The 27,963-nt window shown below is 38.8% G+C and overlaps 2 protein-coding genes across 2 annotated transcripts; both read left to right on the forward strand.

Annotated features, from left to right (window-relative positions):
• The first annotated feature begins 151 nt into the window (after positions 1-151).
• Positions 152-4,116, forward strand: LOC117291934 (zinc finger protein 718-like). Its single transcript, XM_033773954.1, has 2 exons — positions 152-216; positions 1,130-4,116. Exon 2 carries the CDS (start codon positions 1,238-1,240, stop codon positions 2,819-2,821), a length of 1,584 nt encoding a protein of 527 aa, XP_033629845.1. The 5' UTR covers positions 152-216; positions 1,130-1,237; the 3' UTR covers positions 2,822-4,116.
• A 4,713-nt stretch (positions 4,117-8,829) lies between these two features.
• LOC117291935 (zinc finger and BTB domain-containing protein 17-like) lies at positions 8,830-25,855 on the forward strand. Its single transcript, XM_033773955.1, has 4 exons — positions 8,830-9,365; positions 14,608-14,813; positions 15,577-15,979; positions 17,508-25,855. The coding sequence occupies exons 2-4, from the start codon at positions 14,623-14,625 to the stop codon at positions 19,659-19,661; spliced, it is 2,748 nt and encodes a 915-aa protein (XP_033629846.1). The 5' UTR covers positions 8,830-9,365; positions 14,608-14,622; the 3' UTR covers positions 19,662-25,855.
• The last annotated feature ends 2,108 nt before the right edge of the window (positions 25,856-27,963 follow it).

Consider the following 27,963-nt stretch of genomic DNA (forward strand, 5'->3'; position numbering starts at 1 on the left):
ATCAGAGTTCAAGAATCCAAGAATTCCCCCTTTATAACCGCCGCTGGATGAGGGCGCTTTTACTGATAATGAAAAACGGGAGGACTTGTACATCTTTTTAGGTAAATAAATTGCAGCGACTAAAAGAAGAGTAGTGCCCTCATCGTCTTGGCGAAGATTTGCAACCAAGTTCCCAAAACAGTTCAGACCATGTTCAGACGCGGTGCTAAAAAATGAGTAAGATTTTGTTGGTTTCTGTTGTGTGTTTATAAAGTAAAGCCTTGTAAATTTGTGCCAAAGTGTTTTTGATCATTGATAGAAGAACACAATATTTATAATACTGTTTTGATACTATTAACATCGATGGCATTTGATTGCATTTTAAAGTGTTCTGTTGTGTTGTTAAATGTTAATTGTTGAAAACTTGAATTGAATAATTTGATAATTAATAATGATAAATGATCATGATGATGAGCATGATGATGATGAGTGCAAATTTTATGTCCAATCTGTTTCAATTCTGTGCAGTTTCTTCTACAGTGTATTCATGGTGGTCAATTGTGCGCTCGGTACGTACGATACAGGGGGAGGGGTGCGTTAAACTGTTTTGGTTGATAGAGGAAGGACAGTCCTTCCTCTATGGTTGAACTTGCCATCCATGGCCAGTGACCAAAACAGTTATTTTATATTAAATTGGTTTTCGCCAAATAACAACACGCACCCAGTCAGCAGTCAACTCGGTCCGACTATCCTTGAGTCCTAGACGTACTCCTAGAACTATGAGGTTCATTCCGCTATCGTCTCCACAAACCTCATCAGTCATGTATACATTCCAATCGAAATGAGACGATAGTGGAACGAACCTACCTAACCTGTAACCAAAAGCTAGTCAAAATCGAAGCATATATTACAGGCCCACTGTTGTGTTTTTATTGTGTTCTTGGAATCTCTGTCATTATTTAGAAGATTATATTTGAATGCTTTTATACCTTTGTAAGAAGAAACAAGTGTGTTGAAGTGAGGGAATATTTGGGTGGGGGGGACACACACTGTCACTGCCACATACTGATCTAAACATCACCCCAAACTAATACTCAGGATTATATACATTGTATCTGTATAATTATTTTCATTTCAATTAACACTTTAGATCAACGATGAGTGGCAACCAAGTACACATATAACTTTCAGGCCAGAAAAAGACCTTGGATAATCTCACAGAAGTGACGCCCAGCAGCAAGATAAAACCAGACTGAAAATGGAATTGGTCGCACCATCTGACGGGGGGAACATGGACGTCAAACTGTCCTTGGACAGTTTGACAGAAATAGCCTTCTCTGATGAGTACACTGGTGGAAACATGTCCTCTTCGGAGTTTGCCCCTGCAGCTAACTTAAACGCGCTTGATGGTAACGCTCGACAAAAAGACATGACAGCTCTTGACCATGTTGTCAATATCATGAGTCAGCAGGCAGGTACTGTAACAAATGATTGTGCTGAACAAAGTGTGTACTTTAAAACAGATACTGTGACAAACGATTGTGGTGCTGAACAAAATGCATTTAACTTTAAGACCGCTGTTTCAGTTGGGGTACAGGTAAACCTATGCTGTTGTGCAACATCAATGTGCACTACTCCATTGTCAGGCGCCGTAAAGCAGGGCGCAGACATTGATACATCTACTCAAGCAACGGATTTGAAAACTGAAAACAATGACAATAAAGTCACAGAGCATACCGAAGAAGACCAAACTATTTGTGAACAGTCTGACGCTGTAGAGACGGTCAAAGGAGAGGATGTACACCCAGTTTCTATCGAGAAAGTGGTCTTGAAAAAGCGCAGTTCTATAGGAGCAAAACGGAAGGACAAGAAAAGACGGAAGGTTGAGAAGGCCTCACAAAAACCAAAACAAATACCGAAACAAAAGAAACAGAAGGTAATGATTCGCCGAAGCACCAAATCCACTCTTGAACGCCGCTACCTCTGTGAAGGTTGTGGGATAAAATTTGTACACAAAGCAACCTATGATCGCCACTTACTGGAGCTCAGAGGGCAGGCGTCGGAGCACGAGTGCCCCAAGTGCAAGACCAAGTTCAGTTATTTGTGTAAACTGAAGCAGCATGTTGCAGCCAAGCATCCCGAACTAACGCCATCTGTGACACGTGAGCGACCGGTCATCTGCCACATATGCGGTGTCAAGCTTCAGACCAACGTCAGCATGAACAAACACATGCGAATTCACGACGGTGACAAACCCTTCCAATGCAAATATTGCCCCAAAGCCTTTAGATGGCACACAGGACTGGAGTACCACGAGCGTATCCACACCGGTGAGCGCCCATATCAATGCCCCAACTGCCCCAAAGGTTTCACCAATCCATCAGACATGGCCAGGCACCAGACTGTTCATACGGGTAAAAAGCCCCATCTGTGCCATCAGTGCGGTAAAGGATTTACGCAAAGCGGTACTCTACATACCCACATCAGAAATAAACACACGCCAGAGTCTGGTCAAGTTTCTCATAAGACATCGAAAAAGGTGACAAAATCCAGAACATCAGACATTCATGTGTGTCATCTCTGCGGGCGATACTTCTTTAATGTATATCTCCTGGAGGCACATGTCAAGAAGAGCCATCAGCAGCAGCTGATGGCAAACCTAGAGGGCGGCAGCATACATTGCGGAACCGTAGAGGGTATGCCTTGTGGTACCCTCGAGGATATGAAACTTCAGCTTCAGTCGTGCCCTTTGGGGAATCCAAGCCCCGGATTCAACTTGTCAACTTGTATACCAACTGAGAGAGAGATTGCCGAGGTTGTGGTTAACATGCTTGCTCCATGATTTTGTATCCTTGGCATAAAAGAAAATGATGTTGTATCAAAAGATCTAGATGTAAATCAATGGAATCTTCACAGATCAGATCTGTATTTTGTCGAATACATACATGTGAATACATCTTCACAAAAAATAGTTAATGGGCTTCGTTTTGATCTTTCTCAAAAGTTATGACAACACAACAAAAAACCAACAAGTTTGTTGTGTTGTTATTTAACCTTCGAGAAAGGTTCTGCTAGGGTCTAAACGTCAAGCCGAATAACAACTTTTTGCATTTATACCACCGGTCCTTTTGGTTGGTAAGTTGTTTGCAAAGAATCAGCTTATTCTATTTTTTTCTTCACAAAAATTTACGGACAACTATCTTCTACAAATTAAAATTGATACCAAAGTATCTGTTAGACTGACTATCTCGGTCCAGTTTTACAATAGAGTTATGTATAAATGGCCCCAGCCCCTCCTGCAATTGGAAATGTCTGGATGCCACTTATTTCTACATCATCACTTTCACTATCGCTAGTAGGGAAGCCAAGTTAATAATAATAATAATAATAATAACGAAAACCTATATAGCGCCAAAGTCCGCCTAAAAGATGCTCAAGGCATTTCACAGAGAAACAATTAAAAAGCAAAGGCCAAAAAACACTAATCTAAGTAATTAATCAACAAATCTAAGAAATTCAAAAACAGCAATACAATTATAAAAACACACTAAAAAGTCAAAAGTTGGGTCATCCCATCTGTAATATTCAAGTTGGGACCCGTCCAAAGTTGGAATGAATCTTAAGTTGGGACAGAACAGGATGAGTTCAAGGGTGGACAAAAACTACATGATAGGGGGCCTATTCATTGCAAGATTCTGTTAGCTTGTACAATACAACAAGATGCAAAAAAGTGTATGCACAACATGTATGACGTGTGTTGACGATACAAACTGGACCTTCTTCAGAGGCATAAACAAGTACAAACAAATACATTATATCCATTTATAGAAAAAAAGAGGGGAAATGCATTTTATGTACATACGTTTATCAATGCAGGGAAACATGAAAGGGTAGGATAAGAGAGCAAGTTGCAACGTGTGTTAAACATATAATAATTATTATTTAATATTTATATTTCTGGTAATAAAACCAAGTATGCCTCATAAGTGATCTTAATCACTGTAGTTCACAAGCCTGAGGAAATCTGTAAACATGGGGGCTTGTGTATGTGAACCAGAAACACTGGGGTTAACCCCCTACTCTTGCTACATAAGTGTTCCGGGGTGGATTTCACAAAGGTAGTCCTAGGCAATGCTAAGAGATAGGACCAGTCCTATGTTAGGATGAGTTACTGGTCCTAACTTAGGACTGGTCCTATCTCTTAGCATTGCCTAGGACTAGTCCTAAGTTAGGACTACCTTTGTGAAATCCCTGGCTGGATTCTTTTATGTGCAGTGTACACTACCAATTTTAAGTAGACGCGACATATTATGGTTAATGTCCTATCCGAAGGACAAAGCAAAGGGAGACTTTTGGACGGTCCTTTTTCACAGTTCTCGCCAATAGTGTACAGGCTCAGACCTACGCATGCAATACTGAGCCTGTGCGCGCACGCTTAGAGCAGCAAAATGGGAAAGTTATGTCTGCTATCACTAGCATCTCAAAATTAGCCCATTATAGGAAAGTATCACCCTCAAGCACACAAGTGCCATGACTCGAACTTAAATATACATACTCTGTTGTTCAAAAACACCGGAGCTGAGACCACTTTCAGTGGGAGCCCTCTAGGGCTAAACTCTAAGCAAATTTTCGTGCTAATGTTAGCAGAAAAAAATGTGCTTAAAGCCAAAGCATTAAGCGTATGTCACATGTTAGCAAGAAAATTAGGCGGCCATCTTGCGAGTTCACCATGGATTTGTATTGTTATGTAATTTATTTTCATACAGTAAGCACCAGACGATTAGCATGTCTTATCGTGTGCTTACAGTTAGCATGCTATGAAATGGAAATTGAACAAAAAGCACAAAATCAACCATTAATCAGCTCTGTGAAAATCGACCCAGGCTCTTGTATATGACCTGGGCCCAATTTCATAGCGCTGCTTAGCGGCCGATTTTGTGCTTACTGTGCAGTGTCTATTTCATGGCGCTGCTAACCGTAAGCACACGAAAAAGCTGGCTAACCTTCCAGTGCTTACTGCACGAAAATAAATGACGTCGCAATGCAAATCTACGGTAAACGCACAATGTGGCGCCCAATTTTCTGCTAACCTGTGAAATACGCTAAGGCTTAACCAAATGTTTCTGCTAAAGTAAGCACGCAAATTTGCTTACCGTTAAGCAGCGCTATGAAACAAATACACATTTGCATGTGGATGTGGCCCATCCAAATATTAGCATGTTCCCCTCGTGCATATTTATGGTCGAGTTCAGATTTTCTTAGTTGTATATTCTGAGCACCTTCATTGGGGTTAAATTTTCATGTCTATTTATGTTTTGCATGAAATTGCCTAGATTTTCCATAGACACCTGTGCACAAGGTAATATTTTGATTGATTGATTGAAATGGTTGATTTCAAATCAAATTTGATCAAAAAAGCTTGAAGGCTAATTCATCACGAATTATCATAATAAAATTTGTTAAAAGTACATAGAATCAGCCACTACATTTAAAAAGACAATAGAGAGAAAAGCGGAAACGGGTGAATAAAGATGTTGCTGTTTAGTCAACTACTCACTTAATTATGTTGCAATGACTCAGTGATGCAATCCTTTCAGTGAAAATGTTACTATACACGAGTGTTCCCAAACACAGTCTTTCTGGATTCGCCCATTTTGTTTCTGTCAAATTGTATTTTGAAGAAAACATTAATTCAGCCATTGTCAAATGTATTTAATGTACCTGTTTTTTGACTCATAAAGAATTATGTGATAGCTTGTCTATATTCATTAGCGTCATTCTTTGTATAGTTAATTTTTCAGGGAAAACTTTAATAATTTTTTTTTTTTTTTCTGTTTAAGATATGTGACCCTATCGTTAAATATTTTATGGACAGGGAACTACTGTGGTTTCCAACTCAATATTGTATAAATCAGGCATGATATTTATCCTGATTTCAGATTTGTTGTTCCTTTGAAAAAAACAGACAAATTGTGATTAAAGCAATCGCAAAACATCGGTAAACAGTATTGTATAAAGGCCCACACCTCGTGTATCACAACTTTTATATAAATAACAAACCTGTGAAAATTTAGGCTCGATCGGTCATCAGAGTCGGGAGAAAATAACGGGAAAACCCACCCTTGTTTTTCCACGTTTTGCCGTGTCATGACATGTGTTCAAAATAAATCCCTTATTCTTGATTTCGAGAATTAATAATTGTTTTAATGTTTTCTCAAAAAGTAAAGCATTTCATCTAATAACATTTCAAGGGAAGTCTTTCACTATTACCTTCTGTTAACCCTGTAAGTTATTTGTAAATCTGTGAACTTTTAATTTTTTTTCTGTTCAAATTTAGGTCTGTAGAAGCCATATCCTTGTTCATATGTAGGTCAATCCTGCAGCCTGGAAATTCATCTTTAAAAGGGCAAAGCCATTTTCATTTTGTAAAGGGCACTTCCATTGTAAAATCCTAAAGTATATGGGATACTTTTAAAGGGGCACCAAGGCAAAGACAGAGGCAATGGAGGCTGTGGCCTCTGGGTGATTCCAGGCCTGAACCCTGTAAGGGAAAATGACTGGGTAAATATTTAAATTTAATTTTGGGTTAAACACAGAAAATTTGACTAGAGTGGGACTTGAACCAAGGACCTCTGGCTTCTGACTGTCGGGCGGCCCCTAACAAAGATATTAACAAAATAAGGGGACCACCAACAGGTCAATTGGTAAGGCGCTGGCACGTTAGTCTGAAGGTTGTAGGTTCAAATCCTGCTCTAGAAATGCAGTTTCCTTCGATCAACCGAAAATGAGTGTAACTGACGGTCTGACTACACCCTACAACTACATGTAATTTGCAACAAGGTACTGATGTTCAGCGGAAGACAGGCATGTTACTTCATAGAGGCAATGGAGACAATTGCCTCCATGCCCCTGGTCATTGCCTCAGTGCCCTTGAAATGCTTCCAATTTCCTCTTAGGGTGGTTCCCTTTACAAAGGAGAAAATGCCCTGGTGCCCTTGCCCTTTCAAAAATGAAGCATACAGGCCTGAGAGGGTATTATGGGAACTTTTTAAGGTGACAATTTTCATGGAATAATGGATTTGTGGCAGAGGACTGTGTTCAATTCTCCAGGGTACAAGTTAAAAAAAATGTTGTTTATGAAAGGCAAAATAAACAGTTGGTAATAATATAACAATGTTGTTAGTTATCACAAAAGTGCAAGTGGAATACAGAAAAACTTGATTAAAGCTTGACTTAGTCTATGATGTACAGTGTATAAAGTTTTTAACTTTTCTTACTACAAGTTTTGTTCAGATTTAAACAGCAAATTCATTTAGGATGTAATTAATTTTTCTATTTGTTTGGTATAAATTGTAAATACATGTATGTCTCTATTAAATATTTAACAATGCATCAACTTAGAATGATGAAAAAACTTGTTAATGAAAGCACATGGAGAGTCATGGTTTGGTTGCCATTTAGCCCTGGGCCCCAATTTCATAGAGATGCTTAAGCACAACAAGTAGCTACGATTAAATAGAGTTAACTAACCAGAGTGTGGTTAACAGCCAAAATGCCCTTTTATCATGTACAAAGTGTGACTGGTATCCTGCTAATCGATAAAATAGCTCAAACTGTTTATATTTTGTGATTGAGTGGCTCTGTGAAATTTGGCACTGAAAAGTTATATGACAATTCTGTATGAACTTGATAAACATGTGAAAACTGCTGTCCCAACTAGAATTAGGTGGCAGACTAAAATGTTCAGGCACAAAAAAAAAATGCGAAGCTTGTTTTAAAACCTGACATGTGGATTTTGTTTGGCATTTGCTTTGTTGCGATCTTAAGCTTTTCATAGGTTCTAAAAATGAGTAATAAGCATGAATGTTAACAATTAGGACCACAACAGACAGCCATTCAGCTGATTTTTGTAGTTTTTGGTTTCTCAGCTGTATCAGTGATAATTGGGGGGGGGGGGGGCGAATTACACAGTCTTGCTGTGCCTGGCATTTTTCCTCTTTTATTCCTTTTTTGTTTCTTCCTTTCTTTGTTTACGCTCAAAATGCAGGTAATGAATGATCCTGAACATTTAGGCTTTGTGTCTGATAACAGATTTAATTTAGTCTCCTATAGTGGAATTTGGGCAGCCAACTGATTTGTCATGGGCATGCCTCCATCATCGGAGCAACTAAGATTCATCGTAAAGATGAGTTGTCAATAAGTTGTCTGTATCGTTATACCACACTTTGCTAAACAGCCAAGATGGGTATACACATCTTACAGGTAGTCAGTGGACACTATTGGTAATTACTCAAAACTGTTATGAGCATAAAACCTTAGTTGGTAACAAGTGATTGGGAGAGGTTGATAGTATAAAACATTGTGAGAAACGGCTCTCTCTAAAGTGACGTAGTTTTTGAGAAAGAAGTAATTTTCCACAATGTGATTTCGAGACCTCGGAAATAGATCAAGCATCTAAAGCACACAACTTCGTGTGACAAGGGTGTTTTTTCTTTCATTATTATCTCGCAACTTCGACGACCAATTGAGTTCAAATTTTCACAGGTTTGTTATTTTATGCATATGTTGAGATACACTAAGTGAGAAGACTGGTCTTTGACAATTACCAAAGGTGTACAGTGTCTTTAAGACCAAGTCTTTAGAGCTCTTTGTGAAATGAGCTGATAAAGGACATGGCAAGATGTGCCGAGGAAGACAGGGAAAAATTTGACAGGGTGTTTGGAAAGCTGGTGGGAGCTCGCTGTGCATGCTGATGGATATGGTAATGTGTAAGTAAATCAACCCTTCTGTTACAGTGTCCATTTCTTGACAAATTTTGCTAATTCAACACTTCAGACCGGACTAGAGACCCATGGGACATAATGAGTAAATGTGGGAGGGGCAACTATTGATAAAATTGTACACCAGCCACGCCCCCTCCAATTAGTTTCAAACAAGGTGTGTTCAAGACTCATGTTGTTCTCTTTTTGAGCATGGGGTTTCTTCTCTGTCTACCTCCATGGTATTAATTAAAAAGCGTTGCTTCTGGATTACTGGCTGCCAACACTACTGGTGATAAAAAAAAAGCAATTTTAAAATACAGGAAGACCCCATGGCCAGTCTATTATTAAATACCCACAGCCAGTTTTTAGCTGGTATTCCGATACCTCTTTTCGCGATGACGTGTACCGTTCGCCGGTGCTCGGAGTATGCGGGTTACCAGCTGTAAAGTGTGTTGTGTGTCGATCCGTCTGCAATGCAAATCGTCGACTTTCGGAATAGGCGTGACGAATTTTTGCAGCCAAGGCTCAGAAAAAAACTGAAATATGAGCCCGCGCCAGCCGTTGCAAACGTCAGGTAGTTTTGTTCGATGATGTAGCATAAATTCCACGTGCACACCCCGCAAGGTAAGCGTTTAATACACAGGGAAATTTGCTTCGAAATGAATGGTTGTGAGTATACGGATTTGTTGAGAGCGACCGAGTAGTTTGTCATTCATGTTTTTTAAGACACGATGACATGTGTGTGTCTGGCCTATTGATAAGATGGCGGGTTTCGATGCAAGGGAACTTGGTTGACACCGTTACATACATTTGAATATAACAGTCACTTGGTGTCGTAGACAGTTGTTGTGCCGTGCCTGTTGTTGTATGTGCATCCATTGTTTGGTTGATTCACTTGTTTTGTTGGAACAGACAGATCGTGCCCGCCGTGTCTGGACAGCACAGACAATTGTTTGACGGACGTACGTGGCTGACTGCACATATTGAATAAGACATGTATAACATTTAATGTGTGGCAAACGTGACAATGTTTACTTTTTTTAAGTGACACTTGAATAAAGGGTGGTAATTCTGTTAACTTTACATTTTTTTATTATCATGTTTTATATTAAACATAAAATTTCATATAAAATTTAAATAATAAAACATTCGGTTTTTATTGTATTTACCCATCCTACTCTGTACACGTGATTGGTTGTTGTTTGTTGAGTAAAAGGCTTTAGTTAGACATATTTGCCTAATATGTCATTTATTGTCTAGTTTGAACTCTAGTTTTGAACTCAAACAAACAGAACTGCACGCATTTTGTACTTGTAACGACCGATTAAAAAAGGTCACATACTCAGCACTTGATACAAGTGCAAATTCTGGTGCGTATTCCACAGTGGTGGCGCTTTGTAATATATACAATCTGGATTGCAGCGAGTGCCTTGACTAAAGACTATCAGCACTTGATGACAGGTCAAACAGCTGTGAGCATGTTATTCACATCTGTAAACATCATGGCGCCAATAATGTTTAACACTGTTGTAGCCACGATGGGCGGTGCCGGGTGGGCCTGCCCTAGAACTAACAAGTTTCGCCCTGCATAGAATCCCCCCATATTGCACTTCAGCAATGATGGCCCCATCTTAATGTTAATAATTTTGGTGTACTAAATTTAGATTTAAAGCAAACCACTAAAATTGGTATTGCTATATATAACACTGTTTAAAATAATGATGCCATTTTCAGCTCAGATATTCTTCATAAAGTTACACAAGAACAAGCCAGCAGGGGGACATTTTGGCAAAAAATATGCATTTCTATTCGAAAGATCATTACAGTTCCTGATGCTACAGTGAGCCTAAGGGCCAAGAAATGAGTCTGGACAGCGGATTGGCAATTTAGATCACCAGTCGAGTGACTGCAATTGATACACTGACATAGAATTAATTTATTCCAGTACATGCAAATTAACATTGGCAAGTTGAATTAGAATTTCATGTGAAAGATGAGCCTGGGAATAAGAGAATACACCTTGGCCCAATTTCATAGTTAGATGTTTGTTAGCGGAAAATTTTGCTTGAAACCCTTCTTAGCTAAGCAAAAATTATGTATTTTTGGCTGGTGGTAACCTGTTTCTGAAAGCAATACTTGTCTGTGCTTAGCAAGTTTTTGTGCTTACATTACAGGCTTTTTGAAATAGGGCCTAGACATCTTGATCTTACACCATAATCTTACCTCAAACTTCAGGTGTACTAGTCTTGTGCAGTTAGTCTTGTCAGACTATACTTTTCTCATGCCATCTGCAAAGAATTGAACATTAATAAAAATGTGTACTTAAACTTCGCTAAAATATCTGATGTATTTCATCTTCATATCTGTAGTAATCTGTTGTATTGTGTATTTTGGTTTTAACAAAAATTAAATACGCTACATATTATATGTGATGATAATGAGTGCATTTTTTAATGAGTGCACTGTTGCAGAATGTTCCTTCCTCCATGTTTCAATGTAATGACGCGGTGAAATAAACAACATGGATGAATCCATTTTATAATATAGACACCGACCTTGTCCAATATGACCACGACCTTGCATCATTGTTAATGACTGTAAGGACTGCATTATAATGCAAGTTAGTAAGCAATGTTTAAACAAGCAACTAAATAGCTCATTGACACAACTTCAACCAATGATGTAGGAAAATATCTGAATGGACACCTGTGAAATTCAATTCTTTTAAATTTGTCATAAAAAAGCATACTCTCCTCACCCTGTTAACAACCATGTGTGCCCCCCCCCCTCCATAGATTATACAGAGGGAGGGTGCGTGCATGTAGTAACTGTGTCAGAGTTCATAATTCCATGTACAACCTCAGGCCTGCTTTTATCATGACGACACAACCCCTTTATAAAACAAATTACATAAAAAGCACCTCAAAGGCTTTAAATAACAAATTCTCAGTTAAATGTAAACGAAACTTCAAAAAAAAAATGTCCATCAAATTCAGAAATGATCGTAGAGACGAGCATACAACCCATGTATCAACCTTCACTCATTCTTTTTCTAAAATGCAGTTTATTTGTTGTTTACTTACAGTGTTTTGCGGGTAATTTTGTACAGCAATCCCCACAAAATGTACAATATTTGTGCTTACAATTCATGCATTTTGCAAGAGAAATGAGCATGTCCACACGCATTTCAGTGCAGTGCTGAGCATTATACAATCTCTGCTTGCTCATGTTGGTTTCTAAGCACCACTACACCCAAGACATACAAATTCCCTTGCCACCTCATCCATGGTCTTAGTAAAAGTACCATGCAGTTGAACAAATGCATAATGTTCATTGACTCAATGGCTATTGTGTTTGGTTCTTTGGTGTTGTCTGCACTCCAAAAATTCTTATTTTTGGAAGAGTGAAAAGACCTACTGACTGCCTGTTATGTAATTCATTGCTCTGGGTTCACATCTGTTGAGTTTACAACAAAGTTACTGTGTGCCTGAAGCTCACAATGCATGTTTTGATCAAAGCATTATCGTAGTATACTGTGTTAGCCATAGGGGTATCTTTTGTGCACCCTGTTTTAAATTTGGACAACCTGTTTTATTTGTCTTTTAAATATATTAATATGTATTTTTAGTGGACAATTTGGACACAATGGAACTGTGTTAAATTTCCAGCAAATTAATTGGAGAACTTTTTACCAAATACCATGAAAACTGGCTAAAACATGGGATTAAAGATACCAGAATCGGCAGTAGAAAACCCAAGCTGTCATTTTGATACTGAACTACCCATACCATGTACACACATACTGTTCATTGCCCATACTGCCATGTATTCACACATCACATACATTGTACATGTACAGTACATTATCATGACTGCCGACTGTAAATGTAGCAGTTGGCCAAAACATTTCCTGAACTATGTTCGAAGTTCCCTGTCACAAGTTCCATGCACACTGAACAATGTATCATACTCGCAGGAGAGACCATGTAGAGACGCATTATCAAGAAGGCAATCATTTAATGTGAAAGGTCACACACACACTGTACATGAATGTTCCCACCACAACATGTACGGTTCACATGTTTTTATAATGCATGAATGATGAGTACACAGTGTGTGTATCCGTTGAATGTTGTGCATGTTGGGGCATAAGCTCATTCTTCCTGCTGGAAAATGACAAAAACATTTGTTGTGCATATGAGGGACGCTGGAGGGGAAATTTTCAGAAATTTCACTGGCTGAAAGTTCAATGGTTCAGGCCTTTTAAAATGATTTCCTTCTAACACATAGACATTAAAAGGAAATGATTTAAGCGACTTGAGCCCCCAACACAGGCATATTTAAATTCTACATTCACTGAGTACTTTTAAAAAGGGATGCAGAGATTTAGAAATTAGTTGGATGAGAATGGCAGTGAGCCAGTAATTGGGGAAAAATGTTTCAATCCCCACTTCCTTTCTTGACATTTAATTGAATTCTGACACTTGACTACAATGTAAGTTTTGTTCTTTGACAGACCAACGACTGAACTGAATTCACGGTTTGTTAAATTGATTTTCTCATGATGGGTACTTGGGAAAATGTGAAGAAGAAAAAGAAATAGATACATATCTTTTTTTAACAAAGAGAAGCTTAGGAAAAGAGTAGTTATCTTTCTCCATGTGAATTTGTGTTTTGTGTTTTGTGTTTTTGTTATGTCTCTAATCAAAGCATGTCCTGTTTGGTAAGCCAAGCTTCATAATTTAACCTTCAAGTCTTGACACTGACAGTTGTCAGAAAGATCTTGTTGGGAAAGATGATTTGATGCCTGTCTTAGATATATGGTTTGTGTCATATTCTAAAAATCAGCAGTGATTGATATACATGCTGTTGACGTACAGTGTAGATAGTGCAACTTCATGTCTTTGTTAGATGTTCTTGTGTAATGCATCTTCAAAGCAATTTGAGTGACTCTGGAATTTTAAATTGAGAACACCATGGAACTTGGTTTAATAAAACTTGGAATTGTGCTGTGTGGTCCAAGCCAATGGTAACGAGGCAGCAATAACTTTTGCCCAATTCACTGTATATTTGATCGTGTAGCAAACCAATTTGACATGAAGCAATCCGAGGAAAACAAACTGTTTTTCTTCATTGTTATAACTATTATTTTTATCTCAATGCATTTGGCCGTTGATAAAACAAAACATAAATTTATATACAGGTAGTCAAAAAGATGAACTGTGTTTCTATGCTAGAAAATTTGCTGCTGAAAGTGCCTTATCATGTGGTCCAAAATACTGTCAGTTGAATTGTACATGGGAATTGCCCAGTATATACTGGGGGATTTAACTGTCTCAGTTAGAAAGTTCAAAGAACTTATTTTCTTACTGATAATAACAGGAAGAAGATACTCGCATAAAAATGCCATTGTGGTGTGTTGGGATTTGAACAAGGGAAGGACAATGACCATTATTCTAAACCACAAATAAAATTACTAATAAGCTGCACTGCTAATATGTACCAATGTAAAATGCGAAATCCTTTTTAAGAACGCATGGTTTGGTTTGGGTGAATATAGACAGATTTACCCAAACCAAATAGTGTAATATTTTTGTGTCCACTACAGGCCTTATAATTCATCTTTGAGAGGGCAAGGCATCTCCATTTTTCAAAGGGCACTTCCATTGGAAAATTTGTCAATTGGAAACATCTGTAGGGGCACCAAGGCCAAGACCAGGGGCAACAGAGGCCATGGCCTCCGTGGCCTGCGTGTAATTCCATGCCTGTAAATCTCAAAAAAGGCTCATTATGCACAAAGTGGGAATCGTAAACCTTATCCAGGCTCGATCAATATTAACCACCTTATTTTATTTCTACCCGACAGAAAAAAAGTGCGGCCATGCCCCGCATAGGTAGAAAAGGCTGTAAGCCAATCTCGGCCAGAGGTTACGCATCAGCAGGCATCCAGCATCGAATATACATCAAACGGGAGGATGTCCCACGCTGGAACGTCATCCGAGAACGATCAGGTTACACAAAGAGCCCCGACTTCATTCACTGGTTGATTGAGGTCGCTGAACAACATTTAAGGTGAAAAACAAACCGTATAAATTTTATCCCAAATGCAAATATAACATCTTTTAAATCGTTGCGGTACCTGCTGCTAACACGTAGGATTTGAACTGCCTCGTGCAAAGGTCTTGGGTTCGAATCCCACCCAAGTGATTTGCCTGTGGATTTTTAACCACAAAACTCGGGGAAAGTACTGAGTATGTACAGTGCTCAATACACACCGGTTAGCGTAAAAATTATTAAAAGGTCTTTCCTATGAAATGAACAAGTCAACACTGCCATCAAGCCACAAAATGGTCATTGCATAAAGACAATTTTGCGTTAAATCACACTAATTAGAACTTGGTTGGTCAAAGTTTTAGGGGAATAAAGTTTGCAGATTCTTTAGTTAAACAAGAAAATGTCCATACATCATGTACATAGACTTTTGCTGGTATTGAAAAATAATTATCGTATTTTTGAATGATGCTTTTTGGTTAATAGTAAAACAATGAAACGTTCACAAAAGCCAGGCTGCTGGGACATGTGTTGATACCAAATATGATTAAATATTGTGTAAGCTTTTACAGAGAAAAGAAAATTAAGCGATCAGAGCATACAGATCGAAACTTTGATTTGTCAACCACCAGTTCTTTTCAGAACCAATACTTCTCAAAAGATGCTTACATGGTGCTACCGAAAACCATCATGGTACAAATTTTCATAATCCATTAGACATGCTCTCTGATCCTTTCTGTTTTCCCCAGTACTCATTTTCAAATGATTTCATTCCAATCCGCAGGATAAAATCCGAGTACAAAGCAGAGAGTAACTCCGGCGATGACTCACACACCAGCGACGAATCAGAGGAGAGTGGAGACGGAGACGGAGACGGCACCGACGACGACGATGAGGATGATGAAGACGGGGATGATGAGGAGGATGACAACATCCCAGACGTCAAAGAAGCGCCTCCCGATGCCACACCCATGGATGCCTCGCCCTCCTCGAACCCAGATGACCAGAAGCCAGCAGTGAAAGAGGAGGAGGAGCAGATGATCACAGATGATGGACGGAAGAGGAGAGGCTATACCGCCTTGGCCATCAAGGATGTGGCCCCAGTCATATGCTTTGATGTGAACGCGCCTCGCCAGCTGCGACCACGCCTCAAGCTGAAGTTGAAACCACTCAAGCAGGAGGCTGTGGTGAGTTTTGAATTTGTCATCATTAGCAAGTGTTATAAATAATAAATATATTAATAAATAAGAATTGAAATAGTGGCTTTTATATATCACTCATATCCATCACTCAGTGATGCTCAAGGCGCTTCAACATTGAGTATATCCTGCAAGGTAAGAGGGACTACGTTTGAGTTTATGAGACCTCCTCTTTTACATTCAGGGCTCGAATTTCACGCTGGACCGCAGGCCCGAGGCCAGTGATTTTAGCTTCGGTCCAGTAAACCTTATGCCGAACAAGTCCGGCGGTCTTGTGGTTTTTTTTATGCATACTAATATAGTTACTATTACAAATAATTATATGAAATATATTATCTTTCATTAAAAAATGTATTTTAATCTCATTTAGAATAAAAGTTTTTGTGTTACTTGTCGTCAAATCAGTGTTCTGAGCACGCTTGCGGAACGTCAATCCGTCCTTTTATCACGTGCATCAGGCTGCATACAAGTTTTCCATTCAGTTTACTCATGCCCACACCTTGTACATCTAGTCTCAAACCATTTATGTTTATGCACCCGGGGAGTGAGCGAGCGGGGACGAAGGAGTGATGTGTTGGTACCCGGCGCGGCGGCACACCTTAGTACAGCGATGTTTGTTTACCACTGACCATGTGTAAAGTCTGTTACCTTACAAAGGAGTGTTGAATTTGCATTAAGAAGGTCTGGTTGCAATACCACACATCCCTGTGTTGCATGGATTAAAAGTAAGGTCTTGTTGCCAAACGTCTTACCAACAGTGATGAGCTTCTGACTACTGTTGTCAAATTTTTGGTCAATCTTTTTTTCTGACGATCTTTTTATGAATGATGCACGTTGCAGTGTTTTGTTGGTGATTTGCCTGTCAAATCAGAATTTTTTTTTTTGAGGCGGCGAGAATGACGTGAAGTAGGTACATGTATATGGAACTTTATTGATTGGGTTTCACAGCAAAAAAAAAAGCCTCCGTAGGGATGAAAAAGGCCTGCTGTTCTATCGTGTTAACTTTTTTTTTTCCTAATAAAATTTTGGTCTTGTAAAAAATCTTCCGGTCCAGTAAAAATTCTGAGCAACAAGCCCTGCGGTCTTGTGGATTTTTTCCCCAAATTCGAGCCCTGTTAACATAGCACCAAGTAGTGGTTTACAAGTTGCTGTGGCGCAATCAAACCAAGAACTAATAGTAAGCAAAATCAAATCAGTCACTGAGCCATAAGGAGTCTAAAAGCTGAGCGCATTACAATATTAAAAGTTAAAAGGAGTCTTGAAGCATAAACTTGAAACCAACAAAACCTCTTCAATGCAGAAACATGCTTGTTGACAAAAATAAGGATTAAAGTCAGCCCTGTCTTTAAAGTTACTAATAGACCACATAGACGAGTCCATTTTAGGTCAACTTTATTTACCCTGTGCTAGGGTTTTCCACCCTTTCTGGCGAGGCTTTTTATGAAACCCACATATGAAAACAATATTTTAATGAAATAAGTCTTTAAACTTGAGTTTGTTTTGTGCTTTGTTACAGGTTGATAAACCCAAAAGAGGCCGTAGGAAATCTCTTATAAGACATCTAAAAAAGCCCAGATTGAAAAAAGAAAGCGAGGGCTACTCCTGTAAGAAATGCTGCCGCATCTTCAGCGATAGACCAGCTCTCCGTCAACATCAAATAGTTCACGCCGTAGACGACCTGACGTGCAGAGACTGCCAAATGACATTCAACTCAAAGTCTGCCATGTGGGTCCATCGCAAAGTCCAGCACAGTGCCAAGACTCTTGCCTGTGAGCACTGCGATCTAAAATTCTCCCGGAAGTACCAGCTGAAGGAGCACATGCGCGGCCACAAAGGGGTGAAGCCTTTCGCATGTCCGACCTGCAATAAGAAGTTTCGCACCACAGCTCACCTGAGCTCCCACATGGATCTCCACAGCAACTTCCGGCGCTACCTGTGCGACCTATGTGGGCTTACATTCCACCGACGTGACCTGTTGTCCCGTCATATCATCAAACACTCACAGCCAAAGACTTACACTTGCGAGGAATGCGGAAAGGTCTTCGCCTACAAGGTGACATTGCAAGACCACCTGATACGCCACCAGAACGTGAAAGCTGGCAAGACCCCATACAAGTGTCAGACCTGCTTGAAGGAGTTCTTCACCCCTAAATCATACCAGCACCACATGGGACGACATCGGGGGGAGAAGGTGTTCGCCTGCGACCAGTGCGACAAGAAATTCAAGCAGAAGTTCTACTTGGATCGCCACAAGATCATACACAGAGAGGAGAAACCCTTCACCTGCAGCAACTGTGGACGTGGGTTCACACAGCACTCCAACATGGCTATTCATATGAGGACTCATACCGGTGAGAAACCATATCAATGTGATCTTTGTGAAAAGGCTTTCGCCCACAACGTCAGTCTGAAGACGCACAAGAAGACCGCGCACGGCATTGATTTGTGGCAGCACGATAAAACAAAGCCCATCGTCGCACTGGGAAGACCCAAAGGAGATTCCAAGAAAAAGTCCCCGCCGAAGATCCGACTGAAGTCCCGGGCCGTCGCAGCTGAGATGCAGATCCAATCTGATCTATACCAAGCTGCAGTTGAATTTGCTCGAGAGAGACTTGCCCCTCTTGCATTCCCTGCAATTCCATCAATCCCTGCAATTCATGGATCCCCGGAGGAGCAAATGTCATCTCCTCACAGCCCATCAGACAGTGAAGAGGAGAGTCCAAGCCCTGGAAGCTCAACAGTTGATACCCATCCCACTGCAGGTATCAAACCACTGCTCGATCACCGCTCAGTCCACAACCACCAACAGGTTCATGATCGCCAACAAGCTCACGAGTGCCATTTAACTCGTGACCACCAGCCAACCCCAGACCACCTTGCAGAATCGAATGCAGCCCGTGACCAGAATCTCAATCATGATCATCAGCAGCCATCTCACAAGCTACATCCACCTCATGACAACCACCACCAAGATTTCAGACACCACCCAAACCCTGACATCCACAAGCAGATGTCATCAGTACCACAGCAATACCAAGAGCATACCCAGCAGACACAGCAAGATATGACTGAACAACTCACACGAGGGTCTCATCAATTCCATGATCATGAGCAGCAGCAGCAATCTACTCGTGACGTACGTGAGCAGCTGACTCCAATACCACAGCCCTACCCAGAACATTCCACTGTGGAGCAGCAGAATGCAGCAGCGGTAGCAGCTGCAGCGAGCCGATCTCAAACCCCTAATTCATCAGTGAACAGCAGCATTGAACAACCGTTTGCCCACATCATCCACAACCCAGTCATGCACTCCGTCAGTGAGCACCCGTTGAGATTGGAGAAGCCCAGTTCCCCATTCAGTCACATCCTCCACTCCCCAAATGCCCACTCCGAGTACCCTTCCAGGCATGAGAAGGTCGAGCAATGGCACCATCGCAACTCTGAAGCCCTCTCCTGGATGTCCAGGGGTGTGTCTCATGCACAGCTCATGCAAGGTCTTAGAGCAGTCACACCCAACATGATGCACCCAGTATCCCAAGCATTGGGTATGTTAAACCCAGAAGCCCAAGAGCATGTTAACCTTGTTGGGGGTTACGCCCACTCTGCCTACATACAGAGGAGTAATTCAACGGCCTCACAGCCTATGCAGCCGCCCTCCTGGAGAAGTTAACTGGCAGGTTAAGTACAAAGAAAACAAAAAAAACACTCAAATATTTGGCTGCACTATCAAATTTTGACTTTCTTATAATACACTGAAAAAGTAATTGCATATGAAATTTTGGTAAATCACTCATTTGAAATAATAAACTGGTTGAAAATTATTATCACTAAAATTGAAGTTGTTCTGACAGCCACATATTTTAGTGTACAATCACAGTGTATTTTTGGTCTTTTAAATTTACTTTAATGTATTTTGTTTTCTTTAACAAGAACACAGTTTGGAATCAGCTCGTTGTTATTCGAGTTGATCAGGAAACTAAACCAGCCAATAAATTATTCCATAGAGTACATGTACATTTAATGACAACAGGGTTCCAGTGGTGGTATACCAACTCACCTTACATCAATGCTGTGCCTCCGAAGTTGGATTCATTGCGATGCACCCCCATGGGACGTCCACAGAGCTCCTCCCACCACTGGGGTTACCATGCTTTCATCTGAAGTCACCCATGTTTCCTCTGATTAGGTTCACTGTTAAAATAATTAGGGATTGTTAACCAGGCCTGTTTGCTTCATTTTTGAAAGGGCAAGGGCACTCTATGAGAAAATTACAAATTTCTACAGGAGGTTCCCCCTAAAATGTTTGAATGCACGCAAGACTTGGTATGGTCTACATAGCTCGGTAAGTTTATAATTCATGTAGTTTTATTGACACAGTGCAGTCATCTTGGTGAGTTTTCCCTATATGCAGGTCAGTTTGTAATGCTTACTTCTGTCAATAAATAACGGGCTAGCCTTTTTTTCTTCCCCCTACGCCTACAGCCCTGGTTTGGTCAAGTGGATGTACTTGGGCAACACAAAATAAAAACAGGATGACTGCATTGTGTTTTCAGATAAATGGGTATGTCATATAATGTGGATAACGGAAATTGTTTATTGGAAACGTGTACATGGTTGAGTATATCAAATACACATTGCGTCAATGTGCTGTAGGGTTAGCATGTATTACTGCCACAGAGCTGTAAAGACTAATGGTGAAAGTAGGACAAGACGAGGCTTCATGTTGAAAAGGTCACTGCCATATATTTGCAGCTTTTCTGCAGACTCTGCAAGATCGCATAATTCCAATTCTCAATGATGAAACATCTTGCCCAGTTTGCACTTAACTGTCATTTAAGAGTAATGAACCGTTCTGAGAAATGTGCATTACACATCACACAGGACCAATGGCATTGTGGCCATCCAAAGTACAATGCAAAGTGTCTAACTCTAGGACACAAGTGTCCAGACCGGAACTCAAACCCACACTCTGCTGATCAGAATCGTCAGAGCCATGAGTCTAGGGCTTTTCACCGCTCGGCAATGACGTGCCACAGTTATAGCTAATAAGGCCATGGGGTTATTTCATGTGCAGAGTCTGCAGAAAGCCTGCATAGTGCTCTTTTATGACGAGTAGCCTTTTTAAAGTGCTTCATGCTTGGAACAAACCAATGTGTGTGTTAACTAATCGCTAGTTATATGTTACAGGTGAACAGTAATGTCTATGTGTGTATTTAGCAAAAGGAGAACACGGCATAGGTTAACAAACGTTGAAGTTAGTGCATATATATATGTCTTGTACATGTACTGTATGTTAGAATGGAGGCAGATAAAGAAATTCGCTGCGATAGTGAAAGGCCATTGTTTGTCCGCCATTTTGCGGACTTATAATTATATTTAATCTTTAGCAGTACCAGAGATCTTCATTAACATAAGGTAGAAACCAGTGGTTTTGAGGGCATTCGTAGAGGACATTACCTTGGTTGTCTAGTGTAGTATTGTTCACTATGTGAAGGTTGATCATTCAATCAAAGTCAGAGTCTGTGTTTTTTTGCTGAAGAAGACCTAGAAATTAACAAAAGAGCCTTGTTTTTTGCATTGTTCTGGGGGGCCAGATGCCTTTAGGTAAATCTTCACAGTAGCAATGCACCAGTAGGAACTTGAAATGTCTTGGTTTTGTTGATGGTGTTCATTTAGGAGCCGAGTGTGTAACAGAGAAGTCTGTTTTATATTGTATACAAATTATATGTGCACAGATTTATAGTCAGGTGTACTCTAATCGTCTGTCCGTTTGTTTTTGTCTTGAGTTTTTTCGGCTGTGCTTGTACAAACATATGCAACATTTTTGTGACACAAACGTTTTATGGTTGAAAATTCCACTACTTGGTGACCTATTTGTAGGAGTAGCTGTGTTTTGGTTTGGTGCGTGGCTTTGGTGGAAAGACCTTATTACATGTAGGTAGGACTTAAAGTGCACATTTAAAATTGACGAGTAAGATGGGTTTGCTTCAATGACAACCAAGACGCTTTGCAAATGATCATGGCGAAGTCTTCAAAAGACATTCTTCTCTAGAATCGTAATGCTCTGAATGCAATTTTTCAACTCGTGTGCATGTGGTTGCTAGTATCTTAAATAAGTTCTTTTGTAAATGCCCTCCGAACCAGAAAAGTCAAATGTACCATCGGATATCTTTGTAGAAACTACATGAGGGGTAAATTTAGGCAGCAGTATACCACATACATGTGCATGCACATGTAGTGTTATTGCTAGTGTTGTGAATGCGTGCCTAGAAGTCGGAATATGTGTGTGTGTAATCATGGAGGCTCCATGGTGTAATCAAGGGTGAAATGCACCCTCAGCTCATCTCTAATTGTACTTGTCCATGTATGTTACTTTGTACAGTGGAAGTGAAACCAAAGCAAATCATTGTTTAGTCATTGGTGATCGGAGATACCATTTATTGTAGATTCAATCTTGGTGAAAAAAAGTAGGTAAAGATGGGTAGGGGCTGATTCATTATAACACAGGCCTGGAATTACACGTAGGCCACTGGGCGGCAGCCATGGCCACCCTTTGCCAATGGTATTGGCCTTGTTGCCCTTCAAAAGTTTCCCATGGACTTTAAGATTTTCCAGTGGAAGTGCCCTTTGCAAAATGAAAATGGCCTTGCTCTTTTCAAGATGAATTCCAGGCCTGGTAATGTACAGATTCTAGTGATATTGTTAATACATGCAATTGGCGCAAGCATGGTGTCATGAGTTGTCGACGATGGTATTGTCATCGACAACACCTTCGGAGTGTAAAAGTTGTAGAATGTTATAAGTAGAGATCTATATGTAGCGAGTGTAATTCTACTGTAAATTACTGTATTACAAAACATTTGTTAACATGTCGGGCAGTCAAACTGTGTTTTGTGTTTCTTTGGTGATGTTGTAAACAATATTGAAGGCAAACTTAAAGTTTGGTTTTTCCATCTTTTTCTCATATATTTTTAAAATCGTGTTTTGGATTCCAAGTTTTTTGTAAAGGAACCCTGTCTTTGTTTTTAACTTTAAAAAATATTCAATAAAATTGAATATTTAGTATAACAAAATATTTAAAGTAAAAATCAGTAAAACTGAACATCAGAATAATTGAATATTTAAGCAAAAAATAATTAAAAAGACGACTTTTACATCTGTTAACTTCAAACAACTCAAAAAGATAAAGTACGTTCATTATTATTTTTTAATTAAAACTGAAAACTTCTTGCCCATATCCCGACAAATTATTATCATACAGAAAGTTATAACAGTGAACATCTTTCTCTCTACTCATTCTTGTCATAATCCAGTTTTTCTCTGGCTCAAATTGAAGTACAACTAATGTACTTTTCAACACCTTTTTGTTTTGTTTTTTGACAAATTAGTTTATGTGTTTTCTGCTGTACATTGTTTGCCAAGCATAAGAAAATAAGTATGAATTTTAAGTATAATGCCTTATGTTGCCTTTTACAGTGATGATCTTGTGTCAATAGGTAAAAGTCAGTTCATACAGAACAAGAACGTAAACGCTTCAAAGAACTCCCTCGCCACGGATAAAGCGTTTTACACGCATTTCAAACATTTTACCACTGAGCATAATGGTGTGGGACAGACTGTACTAAAACTCACCACAATTAATCGGGCTCTGATCGACTGATGAATGTGGTGTGTTTTCGGACGGTGCACAATTTCTAAGCACATTTGGGTTTTGTTTGTTTTAGTTGTGCAATTCTGGATCAATCAAACTCTTACGAAACCAGGAAGATTTGGGTGGATTTGGGGTGTACATATGTTGATTTGAGATAATAATACAACAATAGCGCACCCTCAAACAAAATCAGAAGTTTAATTGTTTGCAGTTACTTTTCATGAGGCAGTAAAATTTAAACAAACGTCAATCGTTGTTTTTGTCAGTTGACAAAACAAACAAATAAATAAATAAAAGTATCTATTGTGTGGTGAGTTTAAATGTTTAATCCCAAAAGGGTGCAAAAATTACCTAGCTTAAAGGAGATTTGTTTGATGACTTTGGTTCTTGTTCTGTAGGGACCTGTATGAGGAAAATAAAAAGGGAAACCAGATTAATTGTAAATTGTTAACAATTGGATCTGCATTCTTATCAAATAAATGTATATGCCAAAGGATAATTCTAATCTATAGCAACAACTTTAATATATGGTCCATGCAAGATAGTAAGTGGTTTTAAGGTTTAGACAAAATATTGTTAGATTATCCATGGTCTGCACTGTACTTTTTAAAGAGGGGCTCCATTGTCAAGTTATCTTTTGTGATGCACTAATTATCAAACAGATAGAGTCCTTAATGAAAGTGGGAAAAATGGTGTACAAAAATCATTGTATTTTAAACTCTTTCAGAGCGAAATTTACAACATGGCGTCATTGGACAGCAAAACTATTGAATATGTACATTCCAAAGAGGGATTTCTTGCGCCAATCCGAAGGTCAATTTCAATGCCGTTTTGTTTAATTCAACAACGAACTAATAATTATGTGTACATACCATATATTTTGGAACGTGACGTCGTGGAACATTTTTTATTTTGGGAAACAATTGCACCAAAATAAGAGACTTGCAAAACATGTGAATAAAAAAAAACAGCATTTGACCTTGCAGACCCTTAAAACTAGAGGGTACAAATGTACCCATCGATGATCATTTCAAACAGCACATTTTAAAACAGTCGTATAATTACAGCACATTTTAATACAGTCGTATAAGTATAGCCAATGTAAAGTGCATGATTTCTAATACTTGGGACAAATGAATTCTTCCACTATTTATGCCAGAAGTCGTACCTTGAGAATCCCGGCCTTATCTAATTCTTGTTTGATAAAACTATGTCTCGTTTATTGCCACTATTTCTGCCATACAAATGCAAAAATTTTAATCAAAGTTAATGACATTTTTACAGCACTTTTCTATTAAGATTATAAAGAATGTAATCTTTGTTTAAAAACTCCCAACTGTTTTTTAAACCGACCCTACGATTGGTACACTGTACGCTAAACTATGTTCTGAAAGAGCAATTAACTGTAGGCCTAATGATAACATTTAAACAAATTATTCTTAATCTAGGGGGCCTTTTTCATTGGTAACCGGTACCAAACTAGCATGTTATGGAGGTCAAACCTCACATGTTGCTTGGTACCTGTGCCATATCCACTCTGTATTAAGCGAGTGTTACTAACTATAGGTGCTTTTTTAGAAATACATTAGTTTTATCTCTTTCTTTGTTTAATAGATTGAATACCGGTTAAACCGGATGACTTTCTTATTTAACCTTCAAAACCAAATCAGTAATAATATACAACTTTCTGAAAGTGTAACTTTCCCATTCACATTGATAAGTACTTGTGTTTACGATCAGTAACAATTCCATCCATTCTTCAAAAGTTCTGAATGGAGCTTTCATTTTCTTGCAATCACGCTTGGACAAATTACTAAGTGCAATTTGAATGAATGTGGTGCTCATCACTTAAATCACATATCCGATTAATTATTCAAATGCTGACATTACATACATAAATGCCGTTACATGAATGCCAGGAATGTAATTCTTGACAGACGGAAAAAACGGAGATAATTCCAGTTGGAAAGATTCTCGGAGACAAAAATGAAGCCATGTTAAAAAGCCTATTATTCTAAGTACAATGTAGTTATCTAGTTTAAGGAAGTGACACAGCACTAGAGAAATCTGTATATCAAAATTATCAATTAAGGCAAATACAAATTGTGAATAATAACAATATTCAGCGTGAAACAAACTTTTTGAAAAAAATTAAAACATACAGTGTTGAAAATTCAAAAGCTACATGTAAGATGCCTATTAAGCAAGTATACCAAAATTATCAATTAAGGCAAATACTAATTTTTAATAACAACATTCAGCAGGGGAAAAAACTTTTGCATTGAAAAATATGTTGCTGTTTTCTAAAACTCAGATACCTATGGTGGTGACAATTTCCCTTTGAAGTTTAAATGTCTGGTTCTAGGCAACTAACTTGAGGATTGGAGTTTAACATTTTCTCTGATTGGTCCTGTTTGTTTTTTGACCACCTCTTATAGGTTAAAATCATGGTTCGTAATGCCATCATCAATTCCAACATTCACTGTGATTTCATAATATTCAGACTTTCACAATTAGTTTTATATTTCTGTCTTGCAAATTTAAAAAGGTATAATTTTAAGTATCTTTGCTTAAGAAAAAACATGGGATAATTTTTTGTGAGCTATTTTTCACTTGGCAATATACAGATATATGCACATTACTTGTTAATTTGACTTAGTTTAACGAAATTCTTAAAATGGTAAACTTCTACCAAATATAAAGGAAAAGTGAATGCCAAAAGTGGATATACAATGTAATTGTTTAAAAAATATGTATTGCAATAACCAACTAATCTGTACACTATTTGTAGGAGAACACTTTTGAAAAAAGTTGTTTTTAATTATAATTAACAATACCAGAATCTTATATAGCTTACCGATCCACCAAAAAGGTACTCAAGACGCTTGAACAAAGAGAAACAACTTAAAGACAGTGTTTTTTGTAATGTAATCATGAGACCTAATTATGTAGCACCTTATAAGGGTTTACAAGGTACTGTGTATGTGCAGCAACCACTGCCAGAAACTTATCGATAAGTGTAACTGGGTTTGTTTCAGGCAATACACAATGCACGGGGCGTACAGCTTTACGTCCTGTCCGAAGGACAAGGCAATAGTGGTCAAGTGGCTTGCTGAAGGACTTGAACCCACACTCTGCTGATTAAAATCACCAGAGCTTGAGTCAAGTACGCTCGACCGCTCTGCCACAACACACCTTAATTTATGTATGAAAGGGGATGCATAACTATGGATAACATTAATTTTTCTATTACTTTTTTTTAGTAAGGTTTTACTTCCGAGAGAAGTTGTTCATCATCGATTATTCCATCTACTGCAAGGAATCAAAATTTGTTAAACTAACATAATATGCAAAGTGGCTCAGTTGATGCCAAGTTAATCATTTTTATATAACACCCAAGCAGATCCTTGCCACTTGATTGGAGGATTGTCCGTCACGTGATAGCAAATAAAAGTACCATTGCACGCTGAGTCACTCACCGTGCTTTTTCGTTCCATCCGAAAAGTACCATTGCACGCTGCCAGCGTGCAATGGTACTTTTCGGATGGAACGAAAAAGCTGAGTAAAAACATCACTGCGTGCGCGTTGTCTTCGGTAACGCAGCAAGGCATATTAGTAAAATTACTAGCATTCGTCTTCTACACTTAAAAATTGGAGGCCTACGCTTTGTTTGTTTTGAAAGTTGTATCTTTCAATCAAAATGACAAAGATCTACTTGGATGTTATATAAAACAAATAATGAATGTTTTTCATTCGTGCAATGGTGCGAATATGTTCATTCGTTGAAAGCTGGAATGTTCCATTCAACTCGGCTCCGCCTCGTTGAATAGAACATTCCATCTTTCAACTCATGAACATATTTGCACTCATAAACATTCATTATGTGTATACTATTCAATCCGTAATAGTGTATCAATGTCATCGCTTTAATTCTTCCAGTAACTTTAAATTCACAATGTTCCCTTCAAAAATAGAAAGCACACCAAGATGAGAAAATAGCAATCTGCAAACCAACCAAACGCACCTATGGTGTTAATGCAAACACAATTAATGGCATGACATTTCCACCCTAGCAGAGTCTTTCCCCGTGGCTATAAAAACACCCCAACATGTCATATTTTATATTTGATTCCTATTAGGTTTTTGGGGGGAGGGGGCTCAACATCTTGAAAACAAATAATTCCAATTATTTGTTTCTTTCCACTTTTGGAAGTCTACAGTAGAAACAAACAAATATGCATTTAGATATAAAGTCTTATGCTGTGTATAAACTGATGGTTTTGACTAAACTAGACCATTGTTAATGGCAACAAATTGCGAC

The sequence above is a fragment of the Asterias rubens genome, chromosome 6 (genome assembly GCF_902459465.1).
Source record: "Asterias rubens chromosome 6, eAstRub1.3, whole genome shotgun sequence".
Lineage (NCBI taxonomy): Eukaryota > Metazoa > Echinodermata > Asteroidea > Forcipulatida > Asteriidae > Asterias > Asterias rubens.